Raw genomic sequence first — 16,139 nt, 5'->3', positions numbered from 1 at the left:
GTTACGTTGACTTTGTCTTCCATACGTTAAATTACGTTAAAATATCTGCTAAACTAATAGTTTTTCGACATAAATGAGTTAATATTTATTATAAAGAACTTCAAAATCTCTTCCACTATTCGACCTGCAAAAAAATAATTTGCGCAGTATGATGCTCCTTTTCAAACAAAACAACTTCTATTCAAACTTTTTTTTTTATTGGAACTAATCCTTTATGAGATATTTTGATTTGTTGAAATACAGAAAACACCCTACATACCCGCGACGTTCGAAGATAGAAGTATTCGCACGATAAATTCTTAAACGTTATTACAGAAATTAATGCGGTGAGGACAGCTGCATATCCATTTTCTTACGAGCTTCCATACCAATGTTTATAAATATCCGATAATTCAATCATGAATACAAAACGTTTGCTGTCTATTTCCCACGAATAATCGCTTAATACGAAAGCAGCTTATTCAATGTCTCTTTTCTATACGTTTTACTTTTCTTTTGCTATATGTAGAGCAAAGTATAGGATGCGCCCTACACATGTATATACATGTATATATATGCATATACATATATCGTTGGTAGTTGGTTACGGCAGTCGGCAGTTGTCAGACGTGTTACTGTCGATCGTGACATTCATGACGGCGTTTGACAAGAAACGGAGGTTTCTCGCTAATCCATTTGAATACATCGATGTCGTCATTTCCCCGACAAAGCGAAACGACGTCGTTGTTGACTCGTTCGAGCTTCGACTTGGACCAGGTGATCGTCTCGGACAGGTATCGATTCGGCAAAAAAGTACCCATTTCGACTCTATGTCGAGCTTGTGTATGATACACGCAAAGGAGAGGGAGAAATAGAGTAAGATAAGAAGTAAAAGAGAAATGGTGAATTTTGCAGGGGATCGAAGGGCAAAGCATCGTCGAATAATAACCGACAAACGACGAAAAGCATACAAGATTTCTTCGACGAAGAAAATGACCGCGATTCAGACTCGGACTCCAAGTTGTACGTGGAGTATGAAGAGGATGAAGTAGAAAGAGAAAGCATCGCGCGAAGACAACGAGCGAAATCCATCGACGCACCACGTCACGTCTTATCCTTGGTAAGGAAGAAACATAGTATTTCAGTTAGCGATAATCTAATTCGGTACTGTTGAACGTTCGATGTTCTAGGTGGAAAGATGGCGCGAATGGCAGGTTATTTCGCTGTAAAGTAAATCGAGATAAGCGACGATCATTTGATTCGCGTTGATGTCTGCGGTGTAGCGACGTAACGCGGTTCGACCAACTTTCGAATTCCAAATCAGCCGATCTAGTAAACGCGTTGAGCCGCAAACGCCGTGGCCGTTTCCCGAAAGAAACCGAACAATCTCGATTCTATTCAATCTCGATTAATTTAGAAAATGGCAGCGGCCGCAATTATAGCGCGATCCAAAGACACGTCCCTGAAAAATCAGAAAAAAAGGAAAGAAGACCAAGCTTCGCCGGAAGAAAAAGCAGATGAGTCCGCTGTGAAAGCAGGAATCTTCGATGTAGATAAAATTAGTCGGATGGAGGATATCAGGTAACGTGGACGAAGGAACCGAAGTACGTAAATATGTACTTTTTTACTTCATCGTCATCGTCTCTCCCTTCTTCTTCCTCCTCTTCTTTTTTCCTTTGCTATATCACGCAGGGATCTTATGATAAAAGACATGCAAGAGGAGATTCGTTTGGAACAATACGACACGAAACGAAGAACAGAAATGGAAGCGGAAGAAGCGACGATCCGGCAGAGACAGCTGAAGCAGACACGCGTCATACTTTCTCGACATTGGACAGCGTACGCGAATAACATATTGAACCTGAAACAAGAAGAGAACGTTGGTACTTGGTTGAAAATCACTCATTTCCACCATTTCATGATGTCTCTCTCTCTCTCTCTCTTCCCGTTTCTATCGATGTATTTTAGTGGGCACGGTACATGACTTGCGATGGTCTACCAGATCCTGGTTCGTTGTCCGACATGAATACATTTTTGTTTCTCTGGCCGTTGACAGATAAAGAGCCGAGTATGAATACCATAGAGGATAAGTGTCGAGTGATCACACACGTAAGTAAAGAGAATAATTTGGTCAATCGGTCGATAACTTTCATGATTAACTTTTATCTTTCAGCTGTTGAGCAAGATCGATCGGATTATTCGCTTCTCGACGATCGACTCGAAGGAATACGTGATCGAATGCGAATCGGTGAGTGGATCTCGAAGAAATCTCTCTTCTTTTCCAACGATTGTCACTTTTATTTTCGAACGCCACAGATCGCTACTAAGCTTCGAATGGAACTTCAACGGTGGATAGATCTCGCGTGCTACCGATTGCTACGTAACATCGAGTCTAACATGATCAGAGAAGACATGAAAACTACCAGATACGTTCGTGCGACGAACAAAGCAGTGTGTTGCGTTTGGGCTCCTATTCCGTTGCCGATAGGACTGAAACGACAAGGAGGGGATATAGAACGATCGTCGTTAATCACACACGGGTACCCTTTCGATCTTGCTGCGCCAATCTACCGATATGTTTTATTACATTCTTCTAGTACCGTTAACATAATATACTGATCGAGTTTGATCGTTACGCGTTTCAAATTGCAGAAAGTCGATCGAAATAGAATTCGAAGAAATGAAACTGACGATTAAGATGCCGAGCGATTTGGACTGCCATCGTATGGCGATTAGAGGTCTTTGGCTTGCTTACGATCATTACTCGATCGAAGCTCATTCCTATCGCATGCCCCAACTACCAGAAAATTTGTTCGATCTGTGGAATCCATCGTTAGGTACGTTATGCTTCTCTACACAGTTTTCGATGCGTTCGCTCGTGAGCGGGAATTTGGCGCAACTACCTCAACAAATTCCATCATCCTCTACATCTACATCTACATTGTGTTTTATTTTATAGATCTTCTGGAATACTCGACAAGAGAGTACGAAGAAAAGGTTCGATTACGCGAGGAGCAAGCGGAAGGACGACGTTTACGTCTAGAGGAAAAGAAAGCGATACTGGAAAGAATGGAATATCCTCCGGTTTCACCGCGGCTGGATAAGAAAAGGAAACGAGGTAAAAAGGAGAAAAAAGCACATTCGGCGAAAGATTACCAGTCGGAATTCGAATCCACGTTGGCCTCGGTGTTGCCTTCGAAAACGGAGCTATTACCCTATTTGCCGACCCCGAACGAGATACTTGGTCAGAGAGAAGGTAAAATCGTCGTCCGATTTTCCAATGGTCGATGTCATATCGTGTCGCACGGGAAATGTTTTTTTCACAGAGGAAGCAATGTCGGAAAGCAGAAAGTTACTCTTTACTCGATGCGAAAATACAGAAGTGAATTTGCGAAAATATAGGATCCTCGGTGGAGTATTTCGCGTAGATCTCCTCTACCAACCGCCACAACCAAAAGATCTCGGAAAAGAGACTTATTTAACTACTCGTGAGTACCATTTGGGTTACCTTCCAGATGGCCATAATTCGCATTATTGATTATGTGTTTATCGTTCGCAAACACCTCGATTACGAATCGCGTCATTGAAACGACCACCGAAACCGGTCCAGTTATCAATTAAGCACTTTCGTTACAGTTGAATTACCGAAGGAGCCGAAATTCGTACCGTTTCTTAGATCATACGAGACACCTAAGGCACCACTGGAGTCCGAGAGAACGCCGGAAGTCATCGAAGCTGAAATGAAAGCTCTGGAACTAGCGATGGATGCGCTCGTCTTGCTTACACTCAAGTCGGTTTACATCAATACGTCAATCTTATTCTTTACGAATTTTACTTTCCTTTTTGTTGATTTGAATTTCCCTCTTCATTTCCTGTTGATTGCTGCTCGCATCGCTGTTGCACCTGTACAGGCTGCCCGATTCGGTGTTCTGGTTCGAACCACCGGTGGTCGCCCATTGGTTACCAGAGAAAGAAATGTGGTCAACGAAACACGTACACGATGTTAAATTCAACGAAGAGAAACAAACGATCACGTTTCGTACCGGAAGATTAGGAATTCATGGATTAGCTGGCTACAAATACGCGAATCTTCCGTTTCAAAGTTGGGAATTGAAACCGGAAATGGGAAAAAGCGGACGAGAACATGCCGGGGTGGTTCTCAGCATTACAGCTGCCACGATTCAAGCCGAGTTCGTTGTCAGGGCGAGTATTATAGCATTTTCTTAACCTGGGATCCTGTATTCATACAGAATTCAAAAAAGATTTTTTATTTCTTGACGAATAATTAGGTTTCCTTTTCATTCGTAGGAAGATCGAGTTTGTTTGAACTCACTTACCGGTGCCGCGTCTACACCGATTAAGGAAATTATCGGTGAATATTTCGAATTGGAATGTTTGATCGAGGTAACTACGTGTAATTCGTCTTTCAACTTTTTACCCTTTTGTTCCTCTGCTTTTGTCCGGTCGTGTAAATTGTACATATTTCGCGATGCTCGAGTCGTTTACAAAGAGTACTAGCGGTAAAGCGTAAACTAGCGCAACTTGCAGCGATTGCAACAAGTTGGTTGCGACCTCTTTCCGGAACGGGACGCTGCCAGCTATTTAAAAGGACTCTCGATCAAACACCCGATCGCTGAGAAACACTTGAGAGAGTGCATGGCTCTATTGTCTACCTCCTATATTTTTTCTTGGTCACGATGGAACGCGTCTCGCAGCTTTCGAGAAATAGTTTTGCAATTTAAAGAGGTACACGGTTGCGTGGCAAAACAGGTAACGCGCCAACAAATAGCCTTCGGTTAATTATTTTCAAAATATATACTTAATCTTATTTTACTGAACTTTACCATTTAGCGTACGAACCTGACGGTCTTGGTAACATCTTCGCGGACAATGCGCATACGGTGTACCGAGGTCAGTTCCGAATTCTCCGACTTACCACTCGATGACGTCGAAGACATCAAGGTAAAGAAAAACGATCCTTTTTCTTCTCCTTTTTCTTCTTTCTTTTCTTTTGTTTTTTAGTTTTACGCCGACCTTTATCAATTGGCGTTAAACACCGCTGGGATCAAGACTCGACTACTGACGGAACAGATGTCGTATAAATTAGCGTCGACGGTTACTCAACTTCTCGAACGTACCAACGTTATCAGCATGTCCTCTTAACTCGATCGAGCTGCAAATAAGGACACTTGGCTATCGGTGCATCGAAAATGGAAGAAGGGCAATAAGATTGGATGACGAGAGTTCGTTTCCCAAACGAAATTCTCTTTATTCGGATATACAACGTTATGTCGAGCATCAAGCGATATTCAGGAAATAATAAACGCCTCCGTTCGATCAGTTTGTCAACGATATATCAGTTTGTAAAACGATATTTCGACTCGAAGGAAACACACAGCGATATCGAGCTTATAGTTAAGCGATAAAGAGTTAATCGATGCGCTTCGTCGTTGGGTCGAGGGTCGAATGAAAGAGAATGAGGTAGCAGAATGATGTAAGGTAGAGATTGTGCGACCGAGTCGGTTGCTGGAATGCTCGGGACGAAGGGCAAGATGTGGAGCAAAATGTGTGTGCGTGTGCGTGTGTGGGTGGGTGGGTGGTTGAGTGTGCGTGCGCGCACGGATCAGATCGATAAAGTGTATAACAGGCGATACACAACGACGAGGAAATGATATGACAAGGAAGCGTTAAATCTGTACGACTGACAGAGTCCTTTACTGCGGATCTGACTACGTGGGCCTAGTCAGTCGAGGTTTCCGACAACGAACGGTTTGTGTATTTGTGTGTATGTATATGTGCTTGCTTGCTTGCTTGTTTATTTGTTTGTTTGTTTGTTTGTTTGTCTATCGATATCGTCAATCGAAAACGCTATTACTTTTCGAACGGGGCTCGTTCGTTCCGTTTTCCCTTCGTCCGTCTTTTTCTAGTCTTTGTCGAAAAATACAACTTATTTCTTCGAATCGATGTTTCCTTCCACCCCACCCACCTGTACAGATGGATACACCTTCCCAACTTGCAGTTTAATTCTTCTCTTGATTTTTAGAACAAACATTACGTGCATACGCAATAGGAAGCTAAAAAATATATGTATAGTGTTGCGCGCTGCGAGGGCCGGACACGCGTGGCGAGCAGTCTTCACTTCGGTACACAACCGAACACGATCGATCGCAGAAATTTCTTTCGCCCCTTCGTTCATTCGCCCGCTCATGTATTCATGTGTTCGTCCGTTCATTCATTCCTTTGTCCGTTCGTTCGTCCCTTCGTTCGTCTGTTCATTCAGTCGTTCGTCCATTCATTCGTCCGTTCATTCATCCATTCGTTCCTTTGTTCCTTCGTTCGTTCGTTCTTTCCTTCGTCCGTTCGTTTCTCCGTTTGTTCGTTCGGTCGTCCTCTTTCGCACCCATCTTATCTTCTCTTTCCTCTTTTGCTTCCGTTGAGTTCGTTTGCGCTTACTTCTTCCTCCACCGATCGACGGAACCCTGTTCGTCCTATGTATCGTTTGCACGCGTACGATATGTATACTCATAGTCGCGCGCAATATGTCAAACGATAACGCTGTCACGATAATCTCTTTTTGCCACTTTTCTTTTCCATTCCGATTCGGACGATCGCGAATCTAGCGTCTGCGACGTTCCCTACTTGCTTATTAACCTTTCTATATTCTCAAACACATCAGCATCCGGCTCGCCAGCTATTCCAGCATAACTTTTTCCATTACCTCTTTTCTTCTTTTACCTTCGTTCGAAACTTTTTGTTTACAAGCTCGACGATGCTTCTCCCTTAAGTAGGTGTACTTGCATTATGACCACCCGACTACGTTGTTTCTTCGTCAAGTTATGCCTGAACTACGCGATGAGCGTTTATCAATCTCAAGATTAAAGACTTGTAGTAGTCGATGATGAAATGGTCGATGCGTAAAGTTCAACTTTCGATAAATTTGCGAATCAGAAAACAACTAGAGGAGGCGACCTGCCTTCCCTTTTCACGATGTTACCGATCGAACGAAAGACCAAGAAGAAAACGAGACAGTAATATCGTTTGACGCGGTGCGTCGTACGCCGTGTCAAATGAGTCCCGCGTGTCGGCTCGCTCTCGATCCGACGCAGAGGCCAACAACTTGCACTTCTCGACTCGCCACTTCGCGCGAGTTACAGCAGGGTGAATCGTGTCGAGAACAGAGAGGTAATACGGATAGGCGATAAAATACCGACTATGATCGAACCTGAATAAGTATCGACTGGATTACGCTGATCGACATCGAGTAGCGAGCCATTCTCGCGCGGGATCGCTCTAAAATCCTATTAACGCTCGTTCTATCGTTATCGCAAACTGGAACTTGACTCGCAAGCTGCTTACGATTGAGGTAATCCATGGTATAAGGCCCAATTCGCATCCAGTTCGAATTAACGCGTACTTAGTTTGTATACACTACGCAATGTATGTCGACGATTCGTTTGACTCTCTAAAATAGGTTTTAGAATTAGCGCGCGTTCCATCTGCGTGAGAAAACACAGATTAAATACCAAACATGAACGATCGATCGCTCGAACAACGAATCTCTGGCGCCACACGTGAATGATCTTCATCCACGCGAGAAGAGTATACGGTAGAGATAATCCGTCCGTTGCTTCGGCTAACTCGGTTTCCACTGACACCGGCCGCCGATCGTTGTTGCTGTCGCGCGAGTTTCGCGAAAGCTCCATCGACCGGGATCGCTCGAAATTCCGAACGATCGCGGCGCGTTGGAGCAAACGAGAAAATCGGAAAATAAAATAGGGAGAAGAAACGCTCGAGGGCTGGGAGACACCTTCGATCCGTCGTTCGCGTTTACTTTTGGCACTTTTTCTCCGATTATGGGGCTAATTTTCTATCTGAGCGCGCGTAATCGCGCCAACAGGCGTTCCATCACGATCGACCAAACGCGATCGAGCGACATACGAACGTATAATATTTATAAACGCGCTGCGAACGCGTTCGCTTAACGACTAAACGCTATGGATCTGGTGCATGTGACACTCCTCTGGTGCAAACGTTAGCTCGGACTCCGACTCGAAAGAGTCGAACAGGAGTCGAACGAGTCGTTTTAGCGCATTTCTCTCTTTTCTTACTTTTTTCCTTTTCTCTCTTTCCTTTTTTTTTCTTTTTTCTTTTTTCTAACAGGTTTATGCGAAATCGTAATGTTTCGTGTTGCATTTTGCATTTTGCATTTCAACGGTTGCGTAACGGTATAATACACAGGCTACGATATACAAACGTTAGTCTAACTGGTTTTTGTGCTACTCGATAATTAGGTGTACACACATGTGCGATGCGTATGCGTGCAAATGTTCGACCTACTTCATATGCAGGTGTATGCGTTCGTGTATATGTATGCGGTCCTGCGTGCATGAGTGCGTGCGCGCGTGTATACGTGCATGCATGCGTAAGTACGTACATACTTACGTACGTTCGTGCGTGCGTGCGATCGAACAAGATCGATGTAAAATTAGACGAGATTGACACGTAGGCGAGAGAGGAATCGGATGTACCCGCGTCGCGTGCAAAATCGTCGCTCGATCTCGCTGGCGTGGTACGTAGCTCGTTTAAGAAGCAGCTCGGTATTTATTCACACTCGACTATCTAGCTATTCGTTAGATTGTAAAACCACTGAATGTAAAAATATTCGTCGACCACGCTGCTCGGAGCATGTGTTTGCCGCGACATCGAGTACGACGTTTTCGAGCCGCAAATCGCATCTACGCTTGTAACGTAAAAGCACTACGCTAAACACGCTACGCGACGCCCCTCGCTTTGCCAACAACTACATATTCACTACCACTGTCGGTGTTTTGCTTTCGTTTTACGACGCACTGCACATTCGACTCTACACATATACCGAGATGAACGCAGTTGCGCACACAGATACGCCACGTATATGCAAACGCACATGTACACGCACACTTTTCGAATGCGAATATACGTATGTATGTATGTATAATGTATGCAAAACCTGCAAATCGTCGTCCCAATTTTATCTCGGGGATATCTCTACGTGTTATCGTCAACAACAGCAAACTATCGAATGTAACGCTTAAGATTAATTCAAGGTGTAACACCGATCACAATTTTTATCGCTTTCAAAAGATTTCCGACTAGGTCGATACAAAAATTCCGTCAAAAATATCGCTGCTTTATGGTTTCTACTTATAAGAATTCAATATTATATTCCGGTGTTCCCCCGTTTCGATCATTCGTACACGTACGCGATGAGCAATTGCACGCTACCAAATAACCAACGGATATAACGAAGGGAAAAGAAACAGAAATGAGAAGGGAGAAGAAAAGATTGGAAGAAAAAGAGCGCGACCTTGTTTTTGACACATAGAGGTTTCGAAATAATCGGAACGGTCGAAACGTAGGATATCGTGGGAACGCGCCTAAGAGGGAGAAAGAAGATGACCGAGTTTGGTTCTACCTTCGGTCAACGATGGACAAGATGCTAATCTATTGAGTTTAACGGCCGACGCGAAAATGAGAAATCACGAAATCGAGGCAAAGGGATGAAACAGAAATCGCGCAATAAAGGGAAATTTTTTGAAGATTGGTAGACGAGCAAACATTTCTTTTCTTTGTCGTAACGCTTTGATATCTGATGGTAGAATCGAAAGACACCGGGGTTGAATATACGGGAAACAGGGACGAGGTTGACGCTGAATCGCATCAACGTATTTCGAAGCAACGGTATTACGTACTCGGTACGTACTTACTCGTGCAAAACACTCATAAAAATAATGTTCGATGTTAAATGTCAATAGAGTCGCAAAAGTAATATCGATCGGTCGCTGTTTCGGGCGTCTCGTCGTTCGCTCGAAACGTATATCGGTATGTTCAAACATCGCGGCACACGATCTCGCGTGAGAACGAGCTCGTTATCGTTCGCGCGAGGGAGTTGAATACGGATATATATTCGTCGTGAATCGTTGTCGTGCATGAAGAAAAAGGAGGACAAAGAACTAACCGACAGGAAATATCGACGTTGCGCCGGAGAAAATGGTTCGATCGTAACGCAACGTACAGAAACAGTTTCTGCTCATAAGTATCCTGGGGGAAAGGGGAATCTTTCGCTCGATATGGACGCTCGACCTTTCCTCCGTTCTCTTTCCCATTTCCAGCCAACCGATAGAGCAATCGAGGGAAAATAAAGAAGCTAGTACACCGTTGATCTCCTCCGTACTTTTCTATGCAGAAGAACGTCGTCGCATGAAACCAAACGGAACGCCACGTAGTGAACTATATTTGTATGGGTAAGCCGACAGAATGTCTGTCACTTTCGATTCGACACGATACTCAACTGCAAAAAGTGCGTGAATCGAAATCAACAGGCACCTCGAAATCGCACCAAAGATCTCGGTAGATTTTGATCGATTTTATGCGAAGTGGAAAATAAAAAACGGGAAGGGGATATATAAGAGAAGAAGGAAACAAAGAGACAGCGGAAAATGAAAAAAAGAGAAAGGTAAAGAAAAGAAATAGTGGCAAAGTTAAAGGGGCTCGAGAATTCGGAAGATACTCTCGATGTTACAGGTCTAGGTTTGATCGACGATTTCCAATGTGCTCGTAACGTATACAAGTAGCACCAGATACGTTCAAACCTTTACTCTGGCTTTAGTCGATGCCATTGTACGATCGTTTGCCGCGGCTTCGTAATCATATCTTGCCAGTGTTTCGTTTCGCTCGCTCCACTGCCGTTTTTTCCTGAAATTTTACCAACGAACAACAACGTTATCCGATAGTTCTACGCGCGCATAGATGCATAAAGAGACCGGCAACGCTGGTGATGATACGATTGTGACCGTAACAGTGACAGTGACATAGTGGCGCTTGCATTGAGCGAATTATCGAAAAATACTGTACCTGCAAGTTGAATCCGTCCGATCAACTCGTTTCGACCGATGTTATCGAAGTCCATCACCATTACGTCCAACGAACATTCTCGAATCTTTTCCCATGGTACATTAAAAGAAAATGCTTCGTTGAATACTGGATTCAGAGTACATTTAAATATGGGTGTCTTCCGTTTTTCGATCCTCTTGTCGCCGAATTGCAACCATACTTTTACATATGGATCTAAACGCAAGAGCAGAGTGGAGAAAAGGGAAAAGAAAAAATTAAGCGTCGTAGCCTGACCGCGATCTCAAAATATCGAATCGCTCACCTGATTTTCCGTTAATATCTTTTGCTTTCAAGTTTCTCGCTTTCAAAAGCGTCAAAGTGAGTACGGAATTGCTCGGATGATAACACAAAGAACACAATAATTCGCCGCACTTATCCTTCGCCGGTGGTTTCAGGGCTTTCCAAAATGACGGTTTGTCCGAAAAGTCAACCTACCGAGAATCGTTCATCGTTAAATCGCGACTCGATACCACTCAAACCATCGAACCATCGCTGAAGACCACGGATTGATCATGAAAATTACCTGACATAGCGGAAGAAACATTTCTCCGATAGAATCGTCCCTGGAAAATCGATCATAGTCGAACACGTGTAAATGCAACACTCTGCTTTGTAATTTTTGAATCGGGAAACCTACGCAAAGAACGTAATATAACGCGACGTAATCCTTTTTGAAACGTGTAATCGTAGTGTGCATCTGTGCATGCGGTGCAGTTTGCCTGGAACGCATCTCGGATCGATGCTTACCTTCGAAATAAAACGTTTCGTTCCATCGAGGATTTAGCGTGCGTCTCTTTATCTTCGTCTCTAGTCGGTGTTTCTTGTCCGGCAGAAGGGTTACGCGGACGTAAGGATCGGACGTCCCGGATAAGTCCTTTGCCGGCAAATCTTTACCCTAAAAGTCAAAGTACCGAGTAACATTTGTCATTTATAGCTTTGGCCGCGATAGGTAGGTAGATGGAGGTAGACCGAATATCGACGATTCGCGTATCGTAGCACTGACCTGTATAATACGTAAGATAAGCGTAGTGTTTTGAAAATCATATTCCAAGCTGAAGTGTATTTGACCAACATTCTCGCTGGGTTCTGAATTATCGATGTACATGTCCACCAAAGACATCGATCTGCTCTGCAGAAACGCTTTCTGAAATGAAAACGTGTTCAAAGCTACACATACGGATTGGACTCGCGAAATCGGCGGAAGAAAGAGATTCGACGAAGAAATCCGACCTACCGACGGATGATCTCCTTTGACGTTTTGCAGCTGTTTGTTTTGCACTCCGGCGGTGGGAGTGCGAGGTTCGGCCGTTCCAGCGGCCGACCCGCTACTAGTGCCGCCGAGGGAAACCGCGTTCGCCCCGGCGCCGCTCGTTCCTGCGTTCGCATTTCCGATACCAGACGCGGCTCCTACGCCAGACCCCGATCCGCTAGCTCCCGCGGTTGCCCCGCTCGTCGTCAAACCGCTCGAACCGCTAGTTCCCGCCGCTCCGCTTCCACTTGTCGATGTTGTTGGTTTGTTCGCCGGGCTATCGGTTGTCCTACGGCAATCGACCCTCTTTTCAAATCTCTATCGCACCATTTCATCCGATCGCGTACCCCGCCTGGCTCATTTTTATCGTTCTCGTCCTCGTTGCGTCATCGTAATTGTCTTATCATTACCGTGGTTCACGTTTCGATCTCGTTCATCTTTCATCATCCGCCAAAAATCTCGCGTCATCCCGATTTCCTTTCACGTGCATTTATTAACAAGGATCAAAACTAAAGCGCATACAGTTTCAACTACATATTTTGGCGTAGCTAAAGCAGTCGCGATTAGATTGTGCGTCGTCAAAAGCGACCATCATCACACTACAAACTACGGTGAACGACGACTCATAGTCAGGGGTTCTATGTTCTATCTACCTATCTAACGTATTATCCTACACATACGTATGTATATGTATACGTAGCTATGGTGCAACGGCTGTCTATGCTCGTCCTTCGATGTATCGAGCTATTCGGGCTACCATCTAGAATCTAGACCTAGTCTTTTAAACTCTAGACATTCAAGTTTGATCGACAGTCGTGAAAACGCATAAAAGCACGTGCGATTCGATTAATTGGGATGCGCAATGCCAAATTTGCCCTGATTTTCTTGTTTTATAAATCTCTCTCTCTCTCTCTCTCTCCCTCTCTCTCTCTTTCTCTCTTTCCCCCTCTTTTCTTTTCCTCTGCACAACGCCGAATCGGTAGTTTCACTTGAAATTCGTTCAAAAGGAAAATCAGGGAGAGTCGAGCGTTGAGAAAGGATACTACGAATAGAAAAGTAACAGAGTTTGTTGCAGTTGAATTCGGTGCAAAAATTGTTGGGAGATCGCGCATGTTAAGATCAGGGAAAAAGGAGAAATAAGCTAACGTTTAGAACGAAACTTGAAACGGGAGAAATGGAAATGTAGAATCGAAGAATTGAATTCAATTCAACTACTTACGCAGATAAAGCAGCACCCATCCGCGAATGAGACATTTCGTTCCATTAGGAAGGAGAATTGAAAGAGAAGATAGAAGAGTCAAGTGAAGCAGTACGAGAGAAGATAGATTAAAAGTTTTTGCTATTTACCAACTCGTGGTATACTTACTCCAATTGCGCTCTGGATCCCAATAGTAACCCCGAAAGGACGCATGAAACAAAAGAAGCGAAAACAGGAATTGGTGAGTCTTGTGTCTTGATTCTTGAATCTCGATCTCAAATTCGAAGAGAGAACGACGAAACAAACGATCACAAGGAATTCGTTTTGGTTCGATGGACTCTCGGAACTTTCTCGTCACAATATTTTCTTCGCTGTCGTGTTCCAAACGTTCCACGTTTCGTTTGAAACCGCGGCGCAATCAGTGCCACTCGCAATAGCAACGAATCCGAAGAAGAAGAAACTTGAGAAGAGAGGCTAGCCAATCGAAAAATATAAGGTGCGAGATACAGAAAGAGAGAAAGAAAGAAAGAGAGAGAGAGAAAGAGAGAGAGAGAGAGGTATAATGTCCCACGTTGTGAGTCATTGTTCAGACAAGCTTATTCGATGACGCTTTACGCTAATCGCCTCAGGGGGACACGCTATCATGCTAATTTTATTCCTAATTTACGTTGCCGATTTAATACACATTCCTTACCTGGTGGTGTAATACTCGAAGAAGGCAACCAGTATTTCCAACGACCTCGTGACTGCAGCCCACATGATTTTATCGTTCCGAGAGAGTCTTTAACCACGATTATTGCGAGAACCAGAGTTCACATTCCTGTTATCGAGTTTATGATCTATTCCATTGAAAGAAAACGAAAAACGAAGAACGTACTTTCCTATTTATACGCGTGTGCAACCTCTAGCCGCCTCTAAACTTTGCAATCTCTTTCTTCTTTCTCTTTACTCGATAATACACTTCCTCGAGCGAATTATTCTCTTCGAATCACAAAACCTGGCGCGGTCCGATCCGATCCGATCTTCAATACTTTGGACAAATTTTGTCTAAATACACAATAAGCAGCACACGAAAACGTTTAATTTCAGAATTGTAACATTTCGATACGTTTAAGTATCGAATTCGATGCATGTAAGAATATTTGTAGTTCTTAATAGCGAATATTTCGCATTCATAAAACAATTCGTATCGCTACACGACGTCATTTCAGAAACTGCTTAGCGGTGGTGCGTGAATCTGAGTTTTCTCGAACAACAATGTTTCAAAGAGAATGGCGGCTGTCGTGTACCTATATCGCGAATATTCAACGTTTTCGCAAATGTATCAGAAATGTATCACAAATAACGAACGATAGTCAAACGACGCAGAAAGCCCTAGTTCCGTATTTCCGAAAGGCGATCAAAGATAATAATAGTAGGCGATCGTATACGCGAAAAAAATCTGGGAAATTGGTTCGGTTATATTCCAATATTCCATCGCGTCGGTCGGTCAGTCTGTTGGTCGGTAGAACGGACGCGACGGTCGAAAGAAGGGGATACGATCGATCTTAGCTACATTCGCCGGTACCGCTGCCACGCTGTTCACGCCATCGCCGACGTCACTGCCGCCACCACAGTCACCGCCACCGCCACCGCCACCGCCACCGCCACCACTGTTATCTTCTCTACCGCTACTTTTATTACGTATCGTGTCTACTGCCAATCAACGCTATCACCCCATAATCGTGGTTACCACGACGTTGCAGCAGCACCACGACACCGCCGTGCCGCCACGATTATGCGACGATTATGCGACGCGTTCACGAAATTAGTCACGCGTTATCGATTCGCGCACTGTTCCAGGGGCCAAGTCCTCCGACGTTATCGATATTCGAGAACCGGACGACAAATTCCGAACTCAATCAAGGATATATTATATCGTGCACGTGGCAACGATGTCTGCGAAGGTCGATAGATACGGCGCGCGCATCTCGCTGGGCACGCATACGCTTACATCCATACGCGATTAAACCATTTTTGTACACCAATCACCAAATTCTATTGATAAGACTGGCTTTCAATTGTATGTACTACAATTTACACGTATCCATCGATCTGCAAGCCCTATCGATCTCATCCCCTTCACCTCCCGTCTCCTCTCCATCTCATCTCTTGCCCTCGTTCTCTGTCAAACTCAAGACTCCAGATAATGTTCGGAACGTCCGTGCGCCGAACAATGAGGATCGTTACAATAACGATAATTTCGTTCTAGCACAGCGAACAAATCATATATCGTTGATTTTTCCCTTTCTCTGAGAGATTTGTTCTGGTCGTAGATGTCGGTAGGAAAAAGTCCTCCGAGCTTTCAGCACGAAGGAAAATTACGAACGAGACGATCGATCGAAACGCACGCGCACGACAAAGGTAAGAGTTCCTGGCCGTGATGCGGTTCGGTCAATGCCGAAGAATATCCAAGCAACAGGTTTCTAGTCGTTGTACTACACGCGGACTATGAATTTTACAAACAAATTGACAAACTCCGATCCTTTCGAAATTTTACGAAGAATTTACGACTCTCTTCCGACATAACTTTGGACGAATTATGTAGGTACCTACTACGTTCAAATTTAGATGCACGTAGTGTCCCTTCAACTACTACATACATTTATCGAATTACTTTAAATTGCTTGCACGAACAACGGACAAAATTATAATATCAACCATACGATGTTACTGAAACATCATTTTATTTCAGAATTTTCAAATATTTACATATGTGTATTTTGTACGGTCCGCGGGATT

General features: G+C 43.9%; 2 protein-coding genes across 15 annotated transcripts in view; one reads left to right on the top strand and one right to left on the bottom strand.

Moving 5' to 3' along the window:
- Positions 1–403: 403 nt before the first annotated feature.
- LOC117238479 (axonemal 84 kDa protein-like) lies at positions 404–5,939 on the top strand. Of its 4 annotated transcripts, none has more exons than XM_033503394.1 (16): positions 404–756; positions 895–1,099; positions 1,170–1,560; positions 1,672–1,858; positions 1,948–2,088; positions 2,153–2,227; positions 2,296–2,519; positions 2,632–2,816; positions 2,939–3,235; positions 3,306–3,467; positions 3,616–3,769; positions 3,891–4,182; positions 4,288–4,383; positions 4,528–4,749; positions 4,831–4,941; positions 5,002–5,939. In XM_033503394.1, exons 3-16 carry the CDS (start codon positions 1,400–1,402, stop codon positions 5,140–5,142), a joined length of 2,448 nt encoding a protein of 815 aa, XP_033359285.1. In that variant the 5' UTR covers positions 404–756; positions 895–1,099; positions 1,170–1,399; the 3' UTR covers positions 5,143–5,939. The 4 variants fall into 4 exon arrangements, with proteins under 4 accessions (XP_033359285.1, XP_033359284.1, XP_033359286.1 ...); XM_033503393.1 differs by having other exon boundaries at positions 404–773; XM_033503395.1 differs by lacking the exons at positions 404–756; positions 895–1,099 and having other exon boundaries at positions 1,442–1,583.
- A 3,624-nt stretch (positions 5,940–9,563) lies between these two features.
- LOC117238483 (synaptotagmin-7) overlaps positions 9,564–16,139 on the bottom strand; it is a 19,037-nt gene continuing 12,461 nt past the window's right edge. For 2 of the 11 annotated variants that reach the window (XM_033503412.1, XM_033503413.1), the window contains exons 2-10: positions 14,053–14,405; positions 13,527–13,538; positions 12,146–12,449; positions 11,915–12,055; positions 11,659–11,806; positions 11,435–11,544; positions 11,174–11,342; positions 10,873–11,085; positions 9,564–10,713 (exon numbers count right to left, since the gene is read on the bottom strand). In XM_033503412.1, the coding sequence (XP_033359303.1) occupies positions 10,613–10,713; positions 10,873–11,085; positions 11,174–11,342; positions 11,435–11,544; positions 11,659–11,806; positions 11,915–12,055; positions 12,146–12,449; positions 13,527–13,538; positions 14,053–14,117 (1,263 nt within the window). In that variant the 5' untranslated portion in view covers positions 14,118–14,405 and the 3' untranslated portion in view covers positions 9,564–10,612. Of the gene's footprint in view, positions 10,714–10,872; positions 11,086–11,173; positions 11,343–11,434; positions 11,545–11,658; positions 11,807–11,914; positions 12,056–12,145; positions 12,450–13,379; positions 13,430–13,526; positions 13,539–14,052; positions 14,406–16,139 lie in introns of those variants that run through there. The other 9 variants (XM_033503406.1, XM_033503409.1, XM_033503408.1 and 6 more) reach the window with 6 other exon arrangements.

This window comes from Bombus vosnesenskii, unplaced genomic scaffold (assembly GCF_011952255.1).
Source record: "Bombus vosnesenskii isolate JDL3184/JDL3185 unplaced genomic scaffold, Bvos_JDL3184-5_v1.1 scf7180000013512, whole genome shotgun sequence".
NCBI lineage: Eukaryota > Metazoa > Arthropoda > Insecta > Hymenoptera > Apidae > Bombus > Bombus vosnesenskii.
This window is presented reverse-complemented; position numbering and strand designations above follow the sequence as displayed.

Bases quoted from the DNA above. Each gene is read 5' to 3' on its own strand.
- LOC117238479 (XM_033503394.1), top strand. From the start codon at position 1,400: ATGGCAGCGGCCGCAATTATAGCGCGATCCAAAGACACGTCCCTGAAA. The intron at 2,089-2,152 runs GTAAGTAAAGAG...TTTATCTTTCAG, and splicing joins AGTGTCGAGTGATCACACAC to CTGTTGAGCAAGATCGATCG. The intron at 4,750-4,830 runs GTAACGCGCCAA...TTTACCATTTAG, and splicing joins ACGGTTGCGTGGCAAAACAG to CGTACGAACCTGACGGTCTT.